The 19,185-nt window shown below is 38.7% G+C and overlaps 3 protein-coding genes and 1 pseudogene across 3 annotated transcripts; all 4 read left to right on the forward strand.

Moving 5' to 3' along the window:
- Positions 1-1,023: 1,023 nt before the first annotated feature.
- LOC117502788 (trace amine-associated receptor 1-like) lies at positions 1,024-2,007 on the forward strand. Its single transcript, XM_034161902.1, has one exon. The coding sequence runs from the start codon at positions 1,024-1,026 to the stop codon at positions 2,005-2,007; it is 984 nt and encodes a 327-aa protein (XP_034017793.1).
- Positions 2,008-2,164: 157 nt separating this feature from the next.
- On the forward strand, positions 2,165-5,143 carry LOC117502789 (trace amine-associated receptor 1-like). The gene is made up of 2 exons (XM_034161903.1): positions 2,165-2,186; positions 4,464-5,143. The coding sequence occupies exons 1-2, from the start codon at positions 2,165-2,167 to the stop codon at positions 5,141-5,143; spliced, it is 702 nt and encodes a 233-aa protein (XP_034017794.1).
- A 4,890-nt stretch (positions 5,144-10,033) lies between these two features.
- Positions 10,034-10,813, forward strand: LOC117503564 (trace amine-associated receptor 1-like). Its single transcript, XM_034162824.1, has one exon. The coding sequence runs from the start codon at positions 10,034-10,036 to the stop codon at positions 10,811-10,813; it is 780 nt and encodes a 259-aa protein (XP_034018715.1).
- A 3,868-nt stretch (positions 10,814-14,681) lies between these two features.
- Positions 14,682-15,666, forward strand: LOC117502790 (annotated as a pseudogene).
- The last annotated feature ends 3,519 nt before the right edge of the window (positions 15,667-19,185 follow it).

Raw genomic sequence — 19,185 nt, forward strand, 5'->3', positions numbered from 1 at the left:
CTCCTTCCCTCAGTAAGAGCATTGAAGATGGGTCATGGCTGGGTCTTCAGCATGACAATGACCCCAAACACACAGCCAGGGCAACTAAGGAGGGGCTTCCTAAGAAGCATTTCAAGGTCCTGGAGAGGCCTGGCCAGTCTCCAGACCTGAACTCAATAGAAAATCTTTGGAGGGAGCTGAAACTCCAAACCTGAAAGATTTGGAGAAGATCTGTATGGAAGAGTGGACCAAAATCCCTGCTGCAGTGTGTGCAAACCTGTACCTCTGTAACTGCAAACAAAGGCTACTGTACCAAATATTAACATTGATTTTCACAGGTGTTCAAATACTTATTTGCAGCAGTAACATACAAATAAATTATATATATATATATATATATATATATATATATATATATATATATATATATATATATATATAAAAACATACATTGTGATTTCCGGATTTTTATTTTTTTTTTTTTTTAGATTGTCTCTCACAGTGGACATGCACCTAAGATGAAAATTTCAGACCCCTCCATGATATCTAAGTGGGAGAACTTGCAAAATTGCAGGGTGTTCAAATACTTATTTTCCTCACTGTATTAATTGTTGAAACTTTTGCAAATTTCTTTTGCTCAGTGATTAAGTCAGCCTCATTATCCTCAATAGTTTTTAATTATATTTGATTATTTCTTGATTTTTTTTTCCATGCAAAATACACCATATGCAAATCAGTAGATGTTACATGTTTGTGTTGTTACAGTATTTCATTGGCTGCAGTTTCCCATGTTTGATTGGATGAAGGACAAGGATATGAATTAGTCATAAGGTGGAGATGGATAAATATGTTCAACCCAAGAGAGAAAAACATTCAAGAGCACTTGTGTACACAAATGAATTCAGAACAAAATGCAATAAGCAAAATGAAAAGTTCTGCTCTGAATATAAAGAAAATGACTGTCAGGCCCATATAAGATAATAACCTGAATGTTCCTTCTACTGTGATATACTGTCAGTAAATATGTATGAGTGAATTACAAACATGGACCTGGGATTCAGTAGAAATCAAACTAATGATTTGATTGACATACACCTCTGCTATAAAATAGATGCCTCGTTCACACTGATATACAATCCTTCTCCTTCCTGTGTGTTATTACAGATTTGTCTTGGATTCATAGCTGCTGTCACAATATGTGGAAATCTTCTTGTAATAATCTCTGTGATTTACTTCAAACAGCTTCACACTCCGACTAACTTCCTCGTCCTCTCTCTAGCTGTGGCTGATCTGCTGGTGGGACTTTTAGCTTTTCCTATAAATATGGTTTTAACTGTAACTTCATGTCTATATCACTACAGTTCATTTTGTATAGTTCGAAGTGCTTTTGACAGATCGCTGTGTACATTTTCTATTCTGATCTTATGCTGTATTTCTATTGACAGATATTATGCAGTGTGTCAGCCTCTGACATACAGAACTAAAATGAATAATCGTGTGATTGCCGTTATGATCCTGGTGATCTGGGGGGCTGCAACAGTCATTTCAGTCAGTATCATTATGGCAAAATTAAGCAGCTCATGTGATGATGAAATATGTCAAATATATAGAAATGTGGGGAACTTTATGGGATTTATTTTAGCATTTTATCTCCCGGTGATCATCATGCTGTGTATCTACCTGAAGATTTTTCTTGTTGCACTGAAACAGGCACGCAGCATCCAGAACACAAAGTCTGGAGCAACAGTCAGTAAGATGGAGAGAAAGGCCACAAAAACTCTGGCTGTTGTGATGGGAGTTTTCTTACTGTGTTGGCTTCCGTACTTTCTTTGTGTTTCTGTTATTGTTTCAAAAAAAGTTCATGTCCCACTTTCTCTTACTGAGACACTGAACTGGCTCTCAATGTCAAATTCAACAATCAATCCGTTTATTTATGCTTTCTTTTACAGCTGGTTCAGAACAGCTTTTAAAATGATTATTTCTGGAAAAATTTTTCAAGGTAATTTTACAAACTCAAGGCTGTCCTGACTCTTGGTTTAGCAAATCTTCATGGAAAATTGACATTGACACAGTAAAATGCTGCAAGAAATATCTTGCTTTTCCGTTTTTCCATCATAAATAATTGTACTTGCTGTGTGAATTGTAGATTAAACTGAGAATATTTAAATGCTTTTGTCATTAAAACATGTTGGTGAAATATGACTCAAGTTTGATTTCGCATAAAAAAACATTTTTTCATTGAACAACTCTGAACTATTTCTGTTTGACAATATTTAATGTGTTGACCTCTGACACAAAATATCAAATATATAATGTTGCATTTAAGATACAGTGAGGAAAATAAGTATTTGAACACCCTGCGATTTTGCAAGTTCTCCCACTTAGAAATCATGGAGGGGTCTGAAATTTTCATCTTAGGTGCATGTCCACTGTGAGAGGCATAATCTAAAAAAAATCCAGAAATCACAATGTATGATTTTTTAAATAATCTATTTGTATGTTACTGCTGCAAATAGGTATTTGAACACCTGTGAAAATCAATGTTAATATTTGGTACATTAGCCTTCGTTTGCAGTTACAGAGCTCAAACGTTTCCTGTAGTTTTTCACCAGGTTTTCACACACTGCAGCAGGGATTTTGGTCCACTCATCTATACAGATCTTCTCCAAATCTTTCAGGTTTGGAGTTTCAGCTCCCTCCAAAGATTTTCTATTGAGTTCAGGTCTGGAGACTGGCCAGGCCTCTCCAGGACCTTGAAATGCTTCTTACGGAGCCTCTCCTTAGTTGCCCTGGCTGTGTTTGGGGTCATTGTCATGCTGAAAGACCCAGCCATGACGCATCTTCAATGCTCTTACTGAGGGAAGGAGGTTGTTTGCCAAAATCTCACTGTGGAACATCATATCATGCTTTTTAGTGCAGCAGATAACAGAATATTGACAAAGGGATCCTGGAAATGGTGATACAAGCACCAAATTCAGCACAAATACTCCTTAGACACTTGCCACCTGAATTTTCAACAGGCAGCCAGGTAGAGGTGAAGAAATGCACAGGTTTCAAAATTTAAAACTACATCACATATTTGTCTGATGAAGGTTCCAACAAGGTACGGTTCACCTGGAAAGTATTCACAGTGCTTCACTTTTTCCACAATTTCTTATGTTACAGCCTTATTCCAAAATGGAAAAAATAAAATAAAATTTATTCTACACACAACACCCAAAATGACAATGCGAAAAAGGGGTTTTATTTTTTTGTTGTTGTTTGTTTGTTTGTTTTTTTTTTTGTTTTTTTGGATTTTTGCAAATTTATTAAAAACAAGAGCAATCTGAGATTTCTGACGTCCACCAATCCAGATCACCTCTAAAATGTAGTGGAGTCTTCCATGCCCTAATATCTGTGCTGCAGATTTGATGAGAATCTGTGAAGTAGTTTTGACATAATCCTTAAAAGCCTATAAAGTGAAATCCTGAGTCAGAATCCAGATCACCTACAATAATTAATGGAGTCTTACATGGCTCAATATCCATCTATGGTGCAAAATTGGTCAGAATCCATAAAGTAGTTTTGACATAATCCTTCAAAGCCTAAATGAAGTGAAACTTGATCCAGAAACTGAATCCGGATCACCTACAAAATTTAATGGATTCTTCCATGGCTGAATATGTATCTGTCGGGCAAATGTGGTTAGAATCTGTGAAGCAGTTTTGACGCAATCTTTCAAAGTCTACAGGTGCTGGTCATATAATGAGAATATTTTGGAAAAAGTTGATCTATTGTAATAATTCCATTCAAGAAGTGAAACTTGTTTAATGTATACATTCATTCCATACAGACTGATATATTTCAAGTGTTTATTTCTATTAATTTTGATGATTATAACTGACAGCTAATGAAAACCCCAAATTCAGTGTCTCAGAAAATTAGAATATTGTGAAAAGGTTCAATATTGAAGACAACTGGTGTCACACTCTAATCAACAAATTAACTCAAAACACCTGCAAAGGCCTTTAACTGGTCTCTCAGTCTAGTTCTGTAGGCTACACAATCATGGTGAAGACTGCTGACTTGACGTCTTGCCTGGACTAAAGATAAAAAGGACTGGACTGCTACTGAGTGGTCCAAAGTTAAGTTCTCTGATGAAAGTAAATTTTGGATTTCCTTTGGAAATCAAGGTCCCAGAGTCTGGAGGAAGAGAGGAGAGGCACAGAATCCACATTGCTTGAGGTCCAGTGTAAAGTTTCCACAGTCAGTGATGGTTTGGTGTGCCATGTCATCTGCTGATGTTGGTCCACTGTGTTTTCTGAGGTCCAAGGTCAATGCAGCTGTCTACCAGGAAGTTGTAGAGCACTTCATGCTTCCTGCTGCTGACCAACTTTATGGAGATGCAGATTTCATTTTCCAACAGGACTTGGAACCTGCACACGCTGCCAAAGCTACCAGTACTTGGTTTAAGGACCATGGTATCCCTGTTCTTGACTGTCCAGCAAACTCGCCTAGTTCATTTTGTATAGTTCGAAGTGCTTTTGACAGATCGCTGTGTACATTTTCTATTCTGATCTTATGCTGTATTTCTATTGACAGATATTATGCAGTGTGTCAGCATCTGACATACAGAACTAAAATGAATAATCGTGTGATTGTGTTTATGATCCTGGTGATCTGGGGAGCTGCAACAGTCATTTCAGTCAGTCTCATCATGGCAAGATTAAGCAACTCATGTGATGATGAAATATGTCAAATATCTAGAAATGTGGGGAGCTTTATGGGATTTATTTTAACATTTTATCTCCCGGTGATCATCATGCTGTGTATCTACCTGAAGATTTTTCTTGTTGCACTGAAACAGGCACGCAGCATCCAGAACACAAAGTCTGGAGCAACAGTCAGTAAGATGGAGAGAAAGGCCACAAAAACTCTGGCTGTTGTGATGGGAGTTTTCTTACTGTGTTGGCTTCCGTACTTTCTTTGTGTTTCTGTTGTTGTTTCAACAAAAGTTCATGTCCCACTTTCTCTTACTGAGACACTGAACTGGCTCTCAATGTCAAATTCAACAATCAATCCATTTATTTATGCTTTCTTTTACAGCTGGTTCAGAACAGCTTTTAAAATGATTATTTCTGGGAAAATAATTCAAGGTAATTTTACAAACTCAAGGCTGTCCTGACTTTTTGTTTAGCAAATCTTTATGAAATGTCTGAAAATTTACACTGACACAGTAAAATGCTACAAGAAAGATCTTGCTTTTCCCTTTTTCCATCATAAATCATTGTACTTGCTGTGTGTGGATTGTAGATTAAACTGTGAATATTTAAATGCTTTTGCCATTAAAACATGTTGGTGAAATATGACTCAAGTTTGATTTCACATAAAACACATGTTTTCATTGAACTTACTATTTCTGTTTGACAATATTTAATGTGTTGACCTCTGACACACAATATTAAACATATAATGTTGCCTTTAAGATACCATACTATAATATACCAACTTTATTTATAAAGCACCTTCATCATAAAATCATCAAACTAAACCTTGCTGGTATTAAAAGCGAGAGGAAAAAAATGAGGCAGACAAGTGAATGTGAACCTGATGGTAAAAAGTGAAGCAATTATATGTTGTGACACTTCATGGTGTGAATTACTTCTTCCAACAGTTACAGTAACACAGTGTTACTGTGTTCAAATGTAAAAATGTAAAATAAGGAAAATAAATCTTATTTTGGGCGTTTTTTTTGTTGTTGTTTTTTTTTTTTTTACTTCACTCTGTGATGCAAAAATGAGACGTGCAAAATGTCTGCATAATATTACAAAGATCCGCAAACCTGACAAATGTGTGAAAATCAATCCAAGCAGTTACAGAAAATCAGTGACAATCAGTGGAATGAGTAGATAAAAATCTGGGAGAAAAAAAAAATCCACAAGAGCAGAATTATCTCAGTAAAGTGTGAGGAACAGTGAAGAAATGTAAATTTTAACATATTTAAAAGTCAAGAAGATCAAATGTCAACAGCACATTTTTATTCCAGGAGCCCAAAGTAACATGTGCTTCTTGTTCTGTGTCTGTCTTCCAAAGGGAATGTAGTACTTTATGAAGACAGAGGACACATGTGAAGACATGTCTGGTTTTCTTATTAAGTACATCTCATTCAGAGTCAGACGTGACGGTGAGTCTGACTCGAGGTGGCCAATCCAGCCAAATATTATCACAATTTTGATGTAGAATCTTGATCCACAATTAGAATCTTAATTCTTCCCAACAACGTAGATGGACACCTGATCACATGGTTATTTGTGCATGTGGTTGCCCTGATACCAAGCTTCTCACTTCAACTCGAGGTTAAAGGCCCAACTCCACAGTACATCGTGTTCTGACCCTGATTTTACTCTCATTGTTCTGACTGGAAGAAGTGATTTGTCACCGTGCCACTTTGGTGCTTCTTTTAGGATGTTGTTGTGCTTGCATGCTTTATGCTGTTTACAAAGTAAGATACACCTCCAAGAATGTTAGTGTGTCCAGTGACCACATTCCTCACTGTGTCACATCATATCATGCTTTTTATTGCAGCAGATAACAGAATATTTACAGAGGAATCCTGGAAATGGTGATGGTTTGGGTGATGGCAAAAAATAAATAAATAAATAAAAAGAAATCCCACAGGCCATCAGCCTCATCTGCTATGAGGACCCGGTCGCAGCGATGTCACTTCTGGTTTGCTTCCGTGTGCCTTAGGCTGGCCACAATAAAAGGCCACTCTGAAATGCGCAGTTTTTCTTTATTGGGGAGATCTAGGGGCTAGAAAACCAGTCAATATCTGGTGTGACCACCATTTGCCTCATACAGCACAACACATCTCCTTTTCATCGAGTTGATGAGCAGCCAGACATCAGTGAATGTGAGCTTTTGCCCACTCAAGTCAGTTGACACCTCTTGGACAGATCATATAGGCACCTAGACACTTGTACAAATTTGATCCCCACATTGCCATGCAACTCGTCATGCCAATGTGTCCCGCTTTCTCCCGCTTGATGCTACACTGTATAAAATAATCATTTCATAGCCGATGACGCATTTGTTCTCAGAACTTGCCTGGTGAAACCATTCTCTCATCATTACGAGAATCATAGAGAAATCATCTACAGCTGTAAGTTGTCTCGTGTGTATCGTGCAGTGGAGAATGCATTTGGAATGTTGTCTCAAAGATAATTAATTATAATAATTATATCTTGTAATGGATTGGTAAAACAGTTACATTTTCATTCCTTCTTATGAGTTAGATAATGTATCTGTAAAATTATGTTATTATAGCGGTAATATCTCATCATAATCATTCAGATGCACTGCACATAATGACACGCACTGAGAGAGAGTGTTTTCGAATAGGTTGCGGAATGTTTACGACTAGCCCACAAGATTAATGCATGCCAGAAGTTTTGAACATGCAGCTGCACACAGTTCACACACAATTCACAACAGTTTACGATGGGTTTACTCATTGGTAAGCAAGCTTGCATGCCAGCGAATCAAATTTGTGCAAGTCTCAAGGAGCCTTATGTAGCGAAAGAATTACTTTCCACTATTATGCTGATGATATGCAGTTTTGATACGTCCAGTCATGCAATGAATTCAGAGGCTTGTTTGGGGTCAGTAGAAAAACTGGATGCCACATAATGCTCTACGTCTAAATTCACAGAAGGCTGAGGGCACAGCCATTTGTCTTGTGAGACATGGTACCAGTATAATTGTATGTGTACATAATTCTTCTGGGAAATCTCCCAAGAACCTGCATCAACATATTCACCAACTCTATGTTGTCTATTTCTCTGGGAGTTTCATCAACACCTTGTTGTTGCATGTTGCAAATAATGTTGAATTGGTTGTTTCAACTACAACTTTTCTGTGATGTCACTGCATGTTATGTCAGTTTTTAAATGTGCCTTATGGCCCGGCCACACAGCATACAACGATTCCTGAATGAAGGAAAAAGTAAAAAAGTCACAAATCGTCGAGAAAAGGTAGACGAATGAGCTTTAGCCTGTGAATCAAGAGTGCAAAAGGAACGAAAGAGGAACAAAAAAACCCGAAGCTAATGTTGATCTCCACGTTTTAAACGAAACGTGCCTGGAGGCACTGCTGGAGCAGTGTGTGTCTACATCCTGATCTGTGTTCCAGGATTTGGCATTGGGATGGAGCTCTGTAGCGCCTGAGTCCTGGAGAAGCTGCAAACAGAAGCACACGATCAGATCCCCTGAAGAGATCTGTGCTACAATTACAAAAAAAAAACAAAAAAAAACTGAAGGTCTTGCTCAACATTCATAAGATGGCTCATTTTTACAAAAAAAAAAAAAAACACTAACCACATACGCTAAATCACCAAAATAATACACACGAATGTCCACTCCTGCTGGAACTTTTTTCCACATTTGATGCTCAAAGTCACGCTTCTGTAAACTGCCACCTGGTTTGCACAACCCAAGGCGCAGTTCGCACTGAGAGATCAACACAGATGACACAAAACTTTATTACGTCATGTCGGCCCTCAGCTCCAGGGATACAAGGCTTATCAGACTCCTGCAAAGCCTCCCTGCTGCTAACAAATACACATCCATCAAGATCACCTCCTCAGAACTTTTGAACTGTCAGACTGAAAGGGCCACCAGGCTCTTCTGTCTGCACAGGCTGGAGGACAGCAAGTCCTTAGAGTTCATCGACAGAATGCTGCAGCTCTGGCCAGACTTTTTGTGCAGCAACTTTCTCCTCAGGTGCTTGCAGCCCTGGAACAACACCACGATCACTGACTGCCATTTGCTGGTGGAGGAGGCAAACAAATTCTTCCTGGATGGCCAGCACCACCGCATGATAGCAGCCGCACTCGCACACGCAGTGGCAGAAGCCCCACACCACACACCAGCTCTGCACCGGAGGAAGAGCTGCATGTCTGCTCCACAACAGCGCTAACAAACCTGCTTCCGTACTGTGTGAAAACATTCAGCTGGTCAAACGAAGTCAATCTAAAAAGTTAATGTTCCAAAAACTAAACAAATGATTAAAAAAAAACAGTCAAGAACAACAGCAAAATGAAATATGGATGAATTGAGGTTTTCTGCGCCATTCGTTCAAATTTTCCGACAGTTTAAAAGTCCTGACAAAGCGGACATGTCTATCTCGGCTTTCAGTGCTTACCAGTCGAGTGAGTATAAAAGAACTTGTGGAGAGCTGGACATGTCCCAACTTGTCCTCTAACACTCCGAAACGGAGGTGTTCCTTTGTCTCGCTTCATCAGCGAATCGGTCGTGACGCGCGAAGCCTCCGCGCGGCTTTCCATGACAAAATTTCTTGTTAAAAGTGAAATCTGCCGGAAAATGGCTGATGTCCAGGTCTTGTGATAACCAGAGAAAGAGCACACGACGGTCTCATATCCACAGAGCCATCAGCTTAGAAATGATCCAGTGGTTTGTGCCGCATTGTTGCAGCTCGCAGCGCGGCGCACCGACCGTCCTTAAAGGGGTCCTTAAAGCTGTAGTTAAAGTCCTTATTCTCTGTGAAGCCCGTAAAATTTTCACTGAAAGCCAGATAAATTTTTCGAATGGTTTCCAGGTGCCAGTCTCTAACAGCTTCTGAAAAAATTCTGATGGAAAAAAGTCCTTTTCATTCCGCCATTTCCAGACAATGAAAATCCGACGAGGGGGCGGGACCACTCCTTCCACAAGGCGTGCTCACAGGCAAATGACGTCACCGACAGGCGTGGAAAAACTCACGCATGCGCACGAGGGTTCAAGCATGTCTGACGTAAAAACATATGAATGAAATCCATATAGTTTTTAAAAAAAATAAAAAGGACCGTTAATTTATAGACAGACCACGTACTGTCAGTAAGTACGCATATGTATGAGTGAATTACAAACATGGACCTGGGATTCAGTAGAAATCAAACTAATGATTTGATTGACATACACCTCTGCTATAAAATAGATGCCTCGTTCACACTGATATACAATCCTTCTCCTTCCTGTGTGTTATTACAGATTTGTCTTGGATTCATAGCTGCAGTCACAATATGTGGAAACCTTCTTGTAATAATCTCTGTGATTTATTTCAAACAGCTTCACACTCTAACTTCCTCGTCCTCTCTCTAGCTGTGGCTGATCTGCTGGTGGGACTTTTAGTTTTTCCTTTAAATATGGTTTTCACTGTAACCTTGTGTCTTTTTCAACGGAGCATATTTTGTGACGTTCGAAATTTCTTTGATACATTACTGTGCATATCTTCAATTCTGAACTTGTGTTGTATTTCTATTGACAGATATTATGCAGTGTGTCAGCCTCTGACATACAGAACTAAAATTAATAATCGTGTGGTTGTCGTTATGATCCTTGTGATCTGGGGAGCTGCAACAGTAATATCAATGATTCGCAATGTATCAGGATCAAACACATGTGATGATGAAATATGTTTAATTTATAAGAAAGTGGCAAACTTTCTGATCCTTGTTTTAGCACTTTATCTCCCGGTGATCATCATGCTGTGTATCTACCTGAAGATTTTTCTTGTTGCACAGAAACAGGCACACAGCATCCAGAACACAAAGTCTGGAGCAACAGTCAGTAAGATGGAGAGAAAGGCCACAAAAACTCTGGCTGTTGTGATGGGAGTTTTTCTATTGTGCTGGCTTCCGTACTTTCTTTGTATTTCTATTCTTGCTTCAAGGAAAGTCCGTGTCCCACTTCCTGTTACTGAAACACTGATCTGGGTTAGTCTGTCAAATTCAATGCTCAATCCGTTTATTTATGCTTTTTTTTTTTTTTTTACAGCTGGTTCAAATCAGCTTTTAAATTGATTATTTCAGGAAAAATGTTTCAAGGTAATTTGACAAATACAAAGCTGTCCTGACATACTGATGTACTAACATATCTGTAATTAAATGATGGTAAATTATATAACGTACTTTTTAAAAACATTTGTAAAAGATGTACACAGCCTTTGGATTATTTTAAAAATGTTTAAATGTGCTGTCATTCATGTTTGATTATAAAGAGTAAAATAGGTTTGATTGCTCACTGAGCAATTTGAACTTACATTTCTGTTATCAGACATGCAGTGTGTCTGTCTGTGTCACAGCAAAAGAAATCATCATGTGGTTGTGATGTGATCACAGTGTGATTGGAGTTTCTGTGTTCATTGGTGAAAACTGCAGGATGAAACAATAACTATTTAATCATGTGTTATTGCAAAATACAACATTTTATTATTGTACCTCCTGGTATGATTTGACTAAACTAAGTAAAGTAGTCAGCTGACTTGTGCCTCATGTCAGACTCAGTAACAGGAATGAACAGATTTCTAGTCATCTTTCTGACTGAACAGTACAGAGTAGATGGCAGAGTTTTGTGAAATATAAACCCCAGACCAAATCCATCAATTAGATAAGATAGATTATTAAAGGGGTCAAATTGAAACAAATACCTTTTAATATATATTTTATATTTTCTTTTTTAAACTTTCTTTTAATTGCATTTTCGGAACAAAAAGGGGAGAGAGAAGGGGGAGTAAAGAATGGTTAATCGGGAGTGTACATCAGTACAAAAATAGAAGTATCTAAACAAAAAAAAATGTTACATATAGCAAGATATGAATTCCATTCTCCCCAGTCTTTTAAGCATTGTTTAATTCTTAATGTCAAGGTGTAAGTTAATTTTTCTATACAATATATTTGTCCACAGTCCAGTCATCCTTTGAATGCGGATTTTACCTGCAGCCAGTCCCATGTGATGTCCTTCTTGCTTGCAGACTACATTATTTTCTAAAAGGTACTCGTATTTTTCTTGAAATTTCAGTCCATCTGGCATTTTGCCCAAGAACATGGAGAGAAAACAATGAACTTCAATACCAAAAATTGTCCTCATTTCTCTGGTCAACTCTAGAGAGCATTCCCAAAATACACTGAACAAAAACATTTTTGTGTTTGCTCCCATTTTTCATGAGCTGATGCCAAAGGTCTAAAACATTTTCTATATACACAAAATACATATTTCTATCAAATATTGTTCACAAATCTGTCTAAATCTGTGTAAGTGAGCACTTCTCCTTTACCGAGATAATCCATCTCACCTCATAGGTGTGGCATATCAAGATGCTGATGAGACAGCATGATTATTGCACAGGTGTGCCTTAGACTGGCCCAATGCCTTCTCTGTGTCTAGACTGATCAGCGTTGGACTCATATTTTTTTAGACCACATAATCAACTGCATGGAGCATACACCTGATGTTATCCTGTGCTTGCCTGTCTCAGACAAACGCAGTTTGGTCTAAGTCACTTGTTCAGAGGCAATATGTTCCATTCTTTTGGCGATAATTGATACAAACAGTTTATTTAGAGAGGTGATGGTCTTGTGGTTAAGCTTTGGGCTTCAGACCAGAGGATCCTCTGATCAAAATCCAGCCAGACTGGAAAAATCACTAAAGGCCCTTGGGCAAGGTCCTTAATCCCAAACTGAGGATCCCCACCTTGCATGGCAGCACCCTGACATCAGTGTGTGTTTGTGTTTGTATGAATGGGTGAATGCGAGGCATAATTGTAAAGTGCTTTGAGTTTCTAATGTAGATGGAAAAGTGCTGTATAAATGTAGTCCATTTACCACTAGGTGGCATGGTGGCTTAGAGGTTAGCACTGGTGCCTCACAGCAAGAAGGTGGTGGGATTGCTTCCCATCTATTGTGCATGGAGTTTGCATGTTCTCCCCGTGTCTGTGTGGGTTTCCTCCGAGTACTCCGGTTTCCTCCCACAATCAAAAAACATGCTTATTTAGGGTCTGCTCCTTTCTCTGCCCCTAAGCAAGGCCATGCCTTTACATCTGACGGTGGTCCCCGGGTGCCAGACTGTGGCTGCCCACTGCTCCTACTTGTTGGATTGTGTCTAACTGTAATTACGATGAGTTAAATACAGAGGACAAATTTCACTGTATGCATGCATGTATATGTGTACAATGACAATAAAGGCTCTATTCTATTCTAATCTGTATGTAATACTGATATTGGCCTGTATGAGGCACACTCTCCCTTATCCTTGCCCTCTTTAGGGAATATTGATATTACAGCCTCGCTCACTGTTTGTGGTATCTGACCCTCTTTAGGGCCCGTTCACACTAGAGCACAAATGAGCCGAATCGGAAAAACAGCCTGAATTCAAGCCGCATTTGTACGGGACAGACATCTGCATAGCCGTGTACGAATGCCATACGAATACTCAGAATGTAGGTCGAAGCCAGCTCAAATGATTCGCACACATTTGGAGTGCAGCAGCTCCCGAATCCAGGTCAACTATCCAGAGTGCAGGTGAAATGCAGACTCTCATCCACCAGAGAACCAACTGTTTGGCACCGGCGTACATGCAGGAAAGCGATCAGCTGAGCACACATGTTCAAGCCTCACACATGTGCAGAGGTTCGATCAGCTGTCCTGACCACACACACACACACACACACACACACACACACACACACACACACACACACACAGTGTGGTGTGTGGATGTACCAACCATACGCACCGCATCAATCAGCTGTTAGTGCGGCCGGACTGAAAGGCACAGGAGAGGTGCAGGAGGCCATGTTACCAAGTTACCATGGCTATTAGACCCCATACAGATGGCTGCACTGCTCGTCAGCGTGTCACGTAGATGTGGTTCGGTCGAGACATTCACCCAGGAGTCGACATGCTCGAACCTAGTTAATTAGTTAATTTAGGATGTGTGTGCCAAATTCCATGCTTTTACCATAAAATGAGCAATTGTTTTGCTATGCCACCCCACTATTGGGTGTTTTGGTGGTGATGAAAGGTTTACTGACCTTAACTTCATGGACAATGCTGTGAGCTTTTCAGAATCAATGGATACACCGATTGCAGCACTTGAGAAGCTGTGTGAGGAATCAGAGTGTCTGGGTTTGAGATTGTCCTGGATCAAGACTAAGATTCAGTCTTTTAATGACTCCCTGGACTCAGCCATGAGAAGTGTATGTATTCGGAGAAAGTGTTGAAATTATAGAGACATTTACTGATCTCGACAGTGACATACATCTCTCTGGGTCTTCAGCCCTTGACATTGAGAGCTGCCTGGGAAGAACTTATGGAGTCGCTGGACATTTTGGCCACATGTCCTTTTTGTCCCTGCATGATCCAGCATGCAGGTGCCAGAGTCATGGTGACCCCAGTAACTGGAGAAGGCCAAGGGGAAGCCCATGTTTCACTGGCTGCAGCAGATAGATGGTTAGTTATTTTAGAGATGTGGGAATGGGCCGATTATCTCCCTGGGTGATCGCCATCCAGGACCCAAGGCAGTTCCAGCACAGCACCAGCGCATGCTCCCAGACATGACTTAACTTTGTGCATAAACAATATTTCATCTCATTGGATCCAGTGTCTTACCTGTGATTGGATGAAAGACATTTGATGCATTTATCATGAGCTAGACATTGATAAATAACTCCAGCACAGTGAGAAAATGACACAGTACCAGGGAGTACAGGTACATGAATGATTTAATATTTAGGAAATAGAAATGCATACAGAGTAAGGCAACATTTCCCTATTATTTTAGTCAGGAAAAATTGTAGTGGATGTGTACAAAACATTTTAAAACTGCAATCAGGAAACTGGAAATAACTGGGAACATCACTGATTTCCATTAGAATTAGAGAAATATACAAACATGGATGTGGAATTCCACAGCAACAGTTCTCATGGTTTGATTAACATACATCCCTGCTATCAAATAGACGCCTATTTTGTACTGATGAAGGACATTTCTGCTCTGTGTGTATTACTTCATGTTTATTTGAGTATATTGTGCATTGTCACGATATGTGGAAACCTTCTTGTAATAATCTCTGTGATTTATTTCAAACAGCTTCACACTCCGACTAACTTCCTCGTCCTCTCTCTAGCTGTGGCTGATCTATTGGTGGGACTTTTAGTTTTTCCCCTAACGATGGAATATTCAGTAGCTCCATGTGCGTTTCAAAAAGACTTTTTTTGCAAAGTGCGAGGCATTTTTGAAATATCACTGTGCACATCTTCAATTTTGCACTTGTGCTGTATTTCTATTGACAGATATCATGCAGTGTGTCAGCCTCTGACATACAGGACTAAAATTAATAATCATGTTGTGGCAACTATGATCACAGTAAGCTGGGGACTTTCTGTCCTGACTGGAATTGGATTCATCACTTCAGGATTAAATACGAAAACATGTGATGAAACGTGTATGATTAATTTAATACTTGCAAATATTATAGGACTAATTTTATCATTTTATCTCCCGGTGATCATCATGCTGTGTATCTACCTGAAGATTTTTCTTGTTGCACTGAAACAGGCACGCAGCATCCAGAACACAAAGTCTGGAGCAACAGTCAGAAAGATGGAGAGAAAGGCCACAAAAACTCTGGCTGTTGTGATGGGAGTTTTTCCTATTGTGCTGGCTTCCGTTCTTTCTTTGCACCACTGTTCGTTCATTCATTTATGCTCCTGTGCCACGTTCAATGATCGAAGCACTGAACTGGCTCGCGCTGTCAAATTCAACGCTCAATCCATTTATTTATGCTTTCTTTTACAGCTGGTTCAGATCAGCTCTAAGAATGATTCTTTCTGGGAAACTAATTGGAGGTGATTTTACAAACTTTAAACTGTTCTGACTTAGTGTTTGATACATCCTGTTGGCAGGTGTGTGATAAAGCTGCAACAATTATCAGAGATTTAAAGGTTCAAGGTTCATTTATTTGTACATCCAGCCATGTCCATAAAAATCACACGGTGTTTGTCTGACCAGTAAACACACACTCTCACACTCAAATAAATTGTTAAAATACACTAGAAGTGAACAGAAGCATGTGGTCATAAAGTGCAATTAAGTTCTTAAGTTAAAACACTTTATAAATCCAAATAAATTAATAAACAGCAATGACGAAAATAAATTGCTTGACTGCAGCCAGATAGTATTCACAGCGCTTCACTTTTTTCCACATCTCAGCCTTATTCCAAAATAGAGCAAAATCATTTTGAGACACTGTAGGGATGGTACTGGCTGTGTGATGAGCGGTGCCTGGTTTCCCTTCAAACAGTGTGTGTGTGTGTGTGTGTGTGTGTGTGTGTGTGTGTGTGTGTGTGTGTGTGTGTGTGTGTGTGTGTGTGTGTGTGTGTGTGTGTGTGAATAACTGTGTATTTGCCCGAGTATTGTGCATATGTTTATATGTTTAAATTTGTACTAGAGTATTTCTATTTTATCTTGTTTTAATCAACTCAAGGCAATTGTTCTTTTTACTCGGCATTTATCTGACAATCTTCGTTACAGATTAGTTTATAGAATATGATAAACAATACAAAATGTAATCAAATGAATATGAAGCCGTTGGCTCCCACATCCCTATCCAACGCCCAGTCCAAGCAAGTACTGAACACATCCATGATAAAAGTTAATTTTCACTGGGAAAAACTCAGCGTCTCTGCCTCCATGGCACTCACAGTAACTGGGAATAAACTGGCTGTGATGTCCAGTAAATACTTGGGGATCCCACAAATTCTCATCACAGAAAGCAGTCCAGTAATCAATTGAATGAAACCCTTTGTGTCCACACTTTTGACTGACAGAGTACATTAAAGTTAAAATGTACGCCAATTTTTCCAGCAGCAACAATAAATGTTATGTTATAAATATCTAAATACTAGGGGTGTAACGATACACAAAAATCATGGTTCGGTACGTACCTCGGTTCTGAGGTCACGGTTCGGTTCATTTTCAGCACGGTATGGGAACAAAATGCAAAACCTAAATTTGCTTGTTGTTTAAACCAAACATTTATTGTAACATTATACAAAAAGGAAAATAAAATAATTGCAAAGTGCAGCCTGATAATAAGTTAAATAAAATGTTCTCAAATAAACGAAAAATGTATGAAATATTATTAAAAAAAATTCCTAGTAAACAGCTTTTAACAAAACCTTTTCACAAGTAAAGAGTGGCACAACAGTTCCAGCATGAAGCCCTGTTCAATTTTATTCAACCTACATATTTTTACCAGAAAAATTAACTTGTCCAATACTGTTACACTCTTATAAGTGATTTTTAAGACAATTAATGTTAAAGAATCCCTTTACTTTTGTACAATTTATTTTATTTTCTATCTCTTTCTATTAACTGTCCGTTTAATGTTTGTTAATATTGTATAACTTCTAAAATAAAATTTTGAAAACAAAAACATTGTAGGAGATGCAAAAACTGAGTAAAACCACCTTAAAAATATATAGAACCACAAATAAACTTAATTCTTGGTTTATTTATTTATTTTGCCATTAAAATTGGCCATCACTTGTTAAAATAAAATAACTTCTCAAAGTCTCCATTACGCCAGGAAAAGTAGTTAGATTTGTCGCTAGTCGCTTTTGAGAAAATAAGTCGTCAAGAGGGTTTGGAAAGCCGCCAGATTTAGCGAGAAAGTCACTAAGTTGGCAACACTGAATGTAAACATATGCAACATGAACTTACCTGTGAACAGCAGTGTCCCAAACCGAATGTCCCGTACTGAAATGGTTCAATATAAATGCATGTACCATTACACCTTTACTAAATACGTATATAAATATATGTTAATGCATTAATCATTAAAAGCCATTCACATAAGATAAATTATATTGAAATCAGATGTTGTGTGTAAAGAGTACTATTATTTTTGGAACTTCAAGTAGATTTTGATGCAGATACAAATTGTATGTTATTTCAGCAACATTTCCAATTCAGGAATTTTAATTGTAATGGAGTATTTCTACAGGGTAGCATTACTACTTTGACTGAATTAAAAGATTTGAGTACTACTTCCCCCACTGTATGTGCCTCCATACTTGTCTAACACCTTGTGATAGGCCTCATGATTAAATATGCAGGGGTGCACCCACATGGTGGCCAAGGATGACATGACAATTATGCTTAAACCCAAGACCTGCAAAACCCCACAACTCCCAGGTGAAATGACAAAATAAAGACACTGATTGTGAAGTCTGAAGTGATGTGCTTTTGTTATTGCATCAGGACTTTCATTCACATATTTGCCATCCATAATTCATCATTTTATTTTATGGAATACTTATACATGTACAATTATATGCATTTCTGAAAATATTTCACTGAAATCCAACCTGTTGATTCAAAGAATAGAAGATACTGTATCTGTGTCAGAATTAAATTAATTGGTGACCCAAACACACTGTAAAAAGCAAAAAATAATGAGCTTACACAAACTGTTTTTCCCCCGTCACTTCCATGTCTTATCTGTGATAACGTTATCAGTCTGCGCTCATTTTTCCCAAGTACTGCCAGCCGCCCCCACGTATGCCTTTGTCCAGTGAGCGGTGCACCAAAGTACGCCGCGTCATATGGCCTATAACTCACATAGTGGACTTGACATTCAATTGCCAGCTGAGTGTTCACATGATCACGTGGAGCTTGTCACATGGGGCAGCTGCCTGATGTTGTGCGCACTGGAGCATTTGCTGCTGTCTGTTGCAAACGCGATATATTTTTATGTATTTCCACGTGAGGACAGCATGCACATGCACACACCTTGAGGTGGGGTGTTGTAAGGTCATAGCCGTCATAACACAGTAAGTAAGTAAGTAAGGTTTATTTATATAGCACCTTTCAAGATAGAAATCACGAAGTGCTTCACATAAGAACAGAGAAATTAAAAACAGCAGAAACATAAAATCATAAAAACTAGGTAAAAGCCAGCCTATACAAAAGGGTCTTTAGCTTCACTTTAAATGTTTCTGTTGGCGTTATTCTGTGGATACACTTTTATTTTATCATGCATGTTTTGTGTTCTCTCTGCTCTGATAAAGTGTATTGTACTGATGTGATGGGTGAAGGTTACTTAAGATATGTGACATGACGTGTTTCTGCAAGTTGTGGTATTTCTGTGTGCACGCTAAGCTCTTTTTCAGGACATGTGAAGATGACTCATGCAGGATGCAGCCAAAGCTGAGCAGTGAGATAAAGAATAGAGAATTGAATGTTCCAACCACAGTGTGATTGTGATACATCAGTCCTTTTGTCAGAAGAAGTGTGATTAATCGTTAGATGTCTTAAACACATCTTAATCGAGCCCAAGATTAAAAAGGTTCTGAACATCCTGAATGTATTGTGCAATCAGCAGTTCTGCGGC

This window comes from Thalassophryne amazonica, chromosome 21 (assembly GCF_902500255.1).
Source record: "Thalassophryne amazonica chromosome 21, fThaAma1.1, whole genome shotgun sequence".
Taxonomy (NCBI): Eukaryota; Metazoa; Chordata; class Actinopteri; order Batrachoidiformes; family Batrachoididae; genus Thalassophryne; species Thalassophryne amazonica.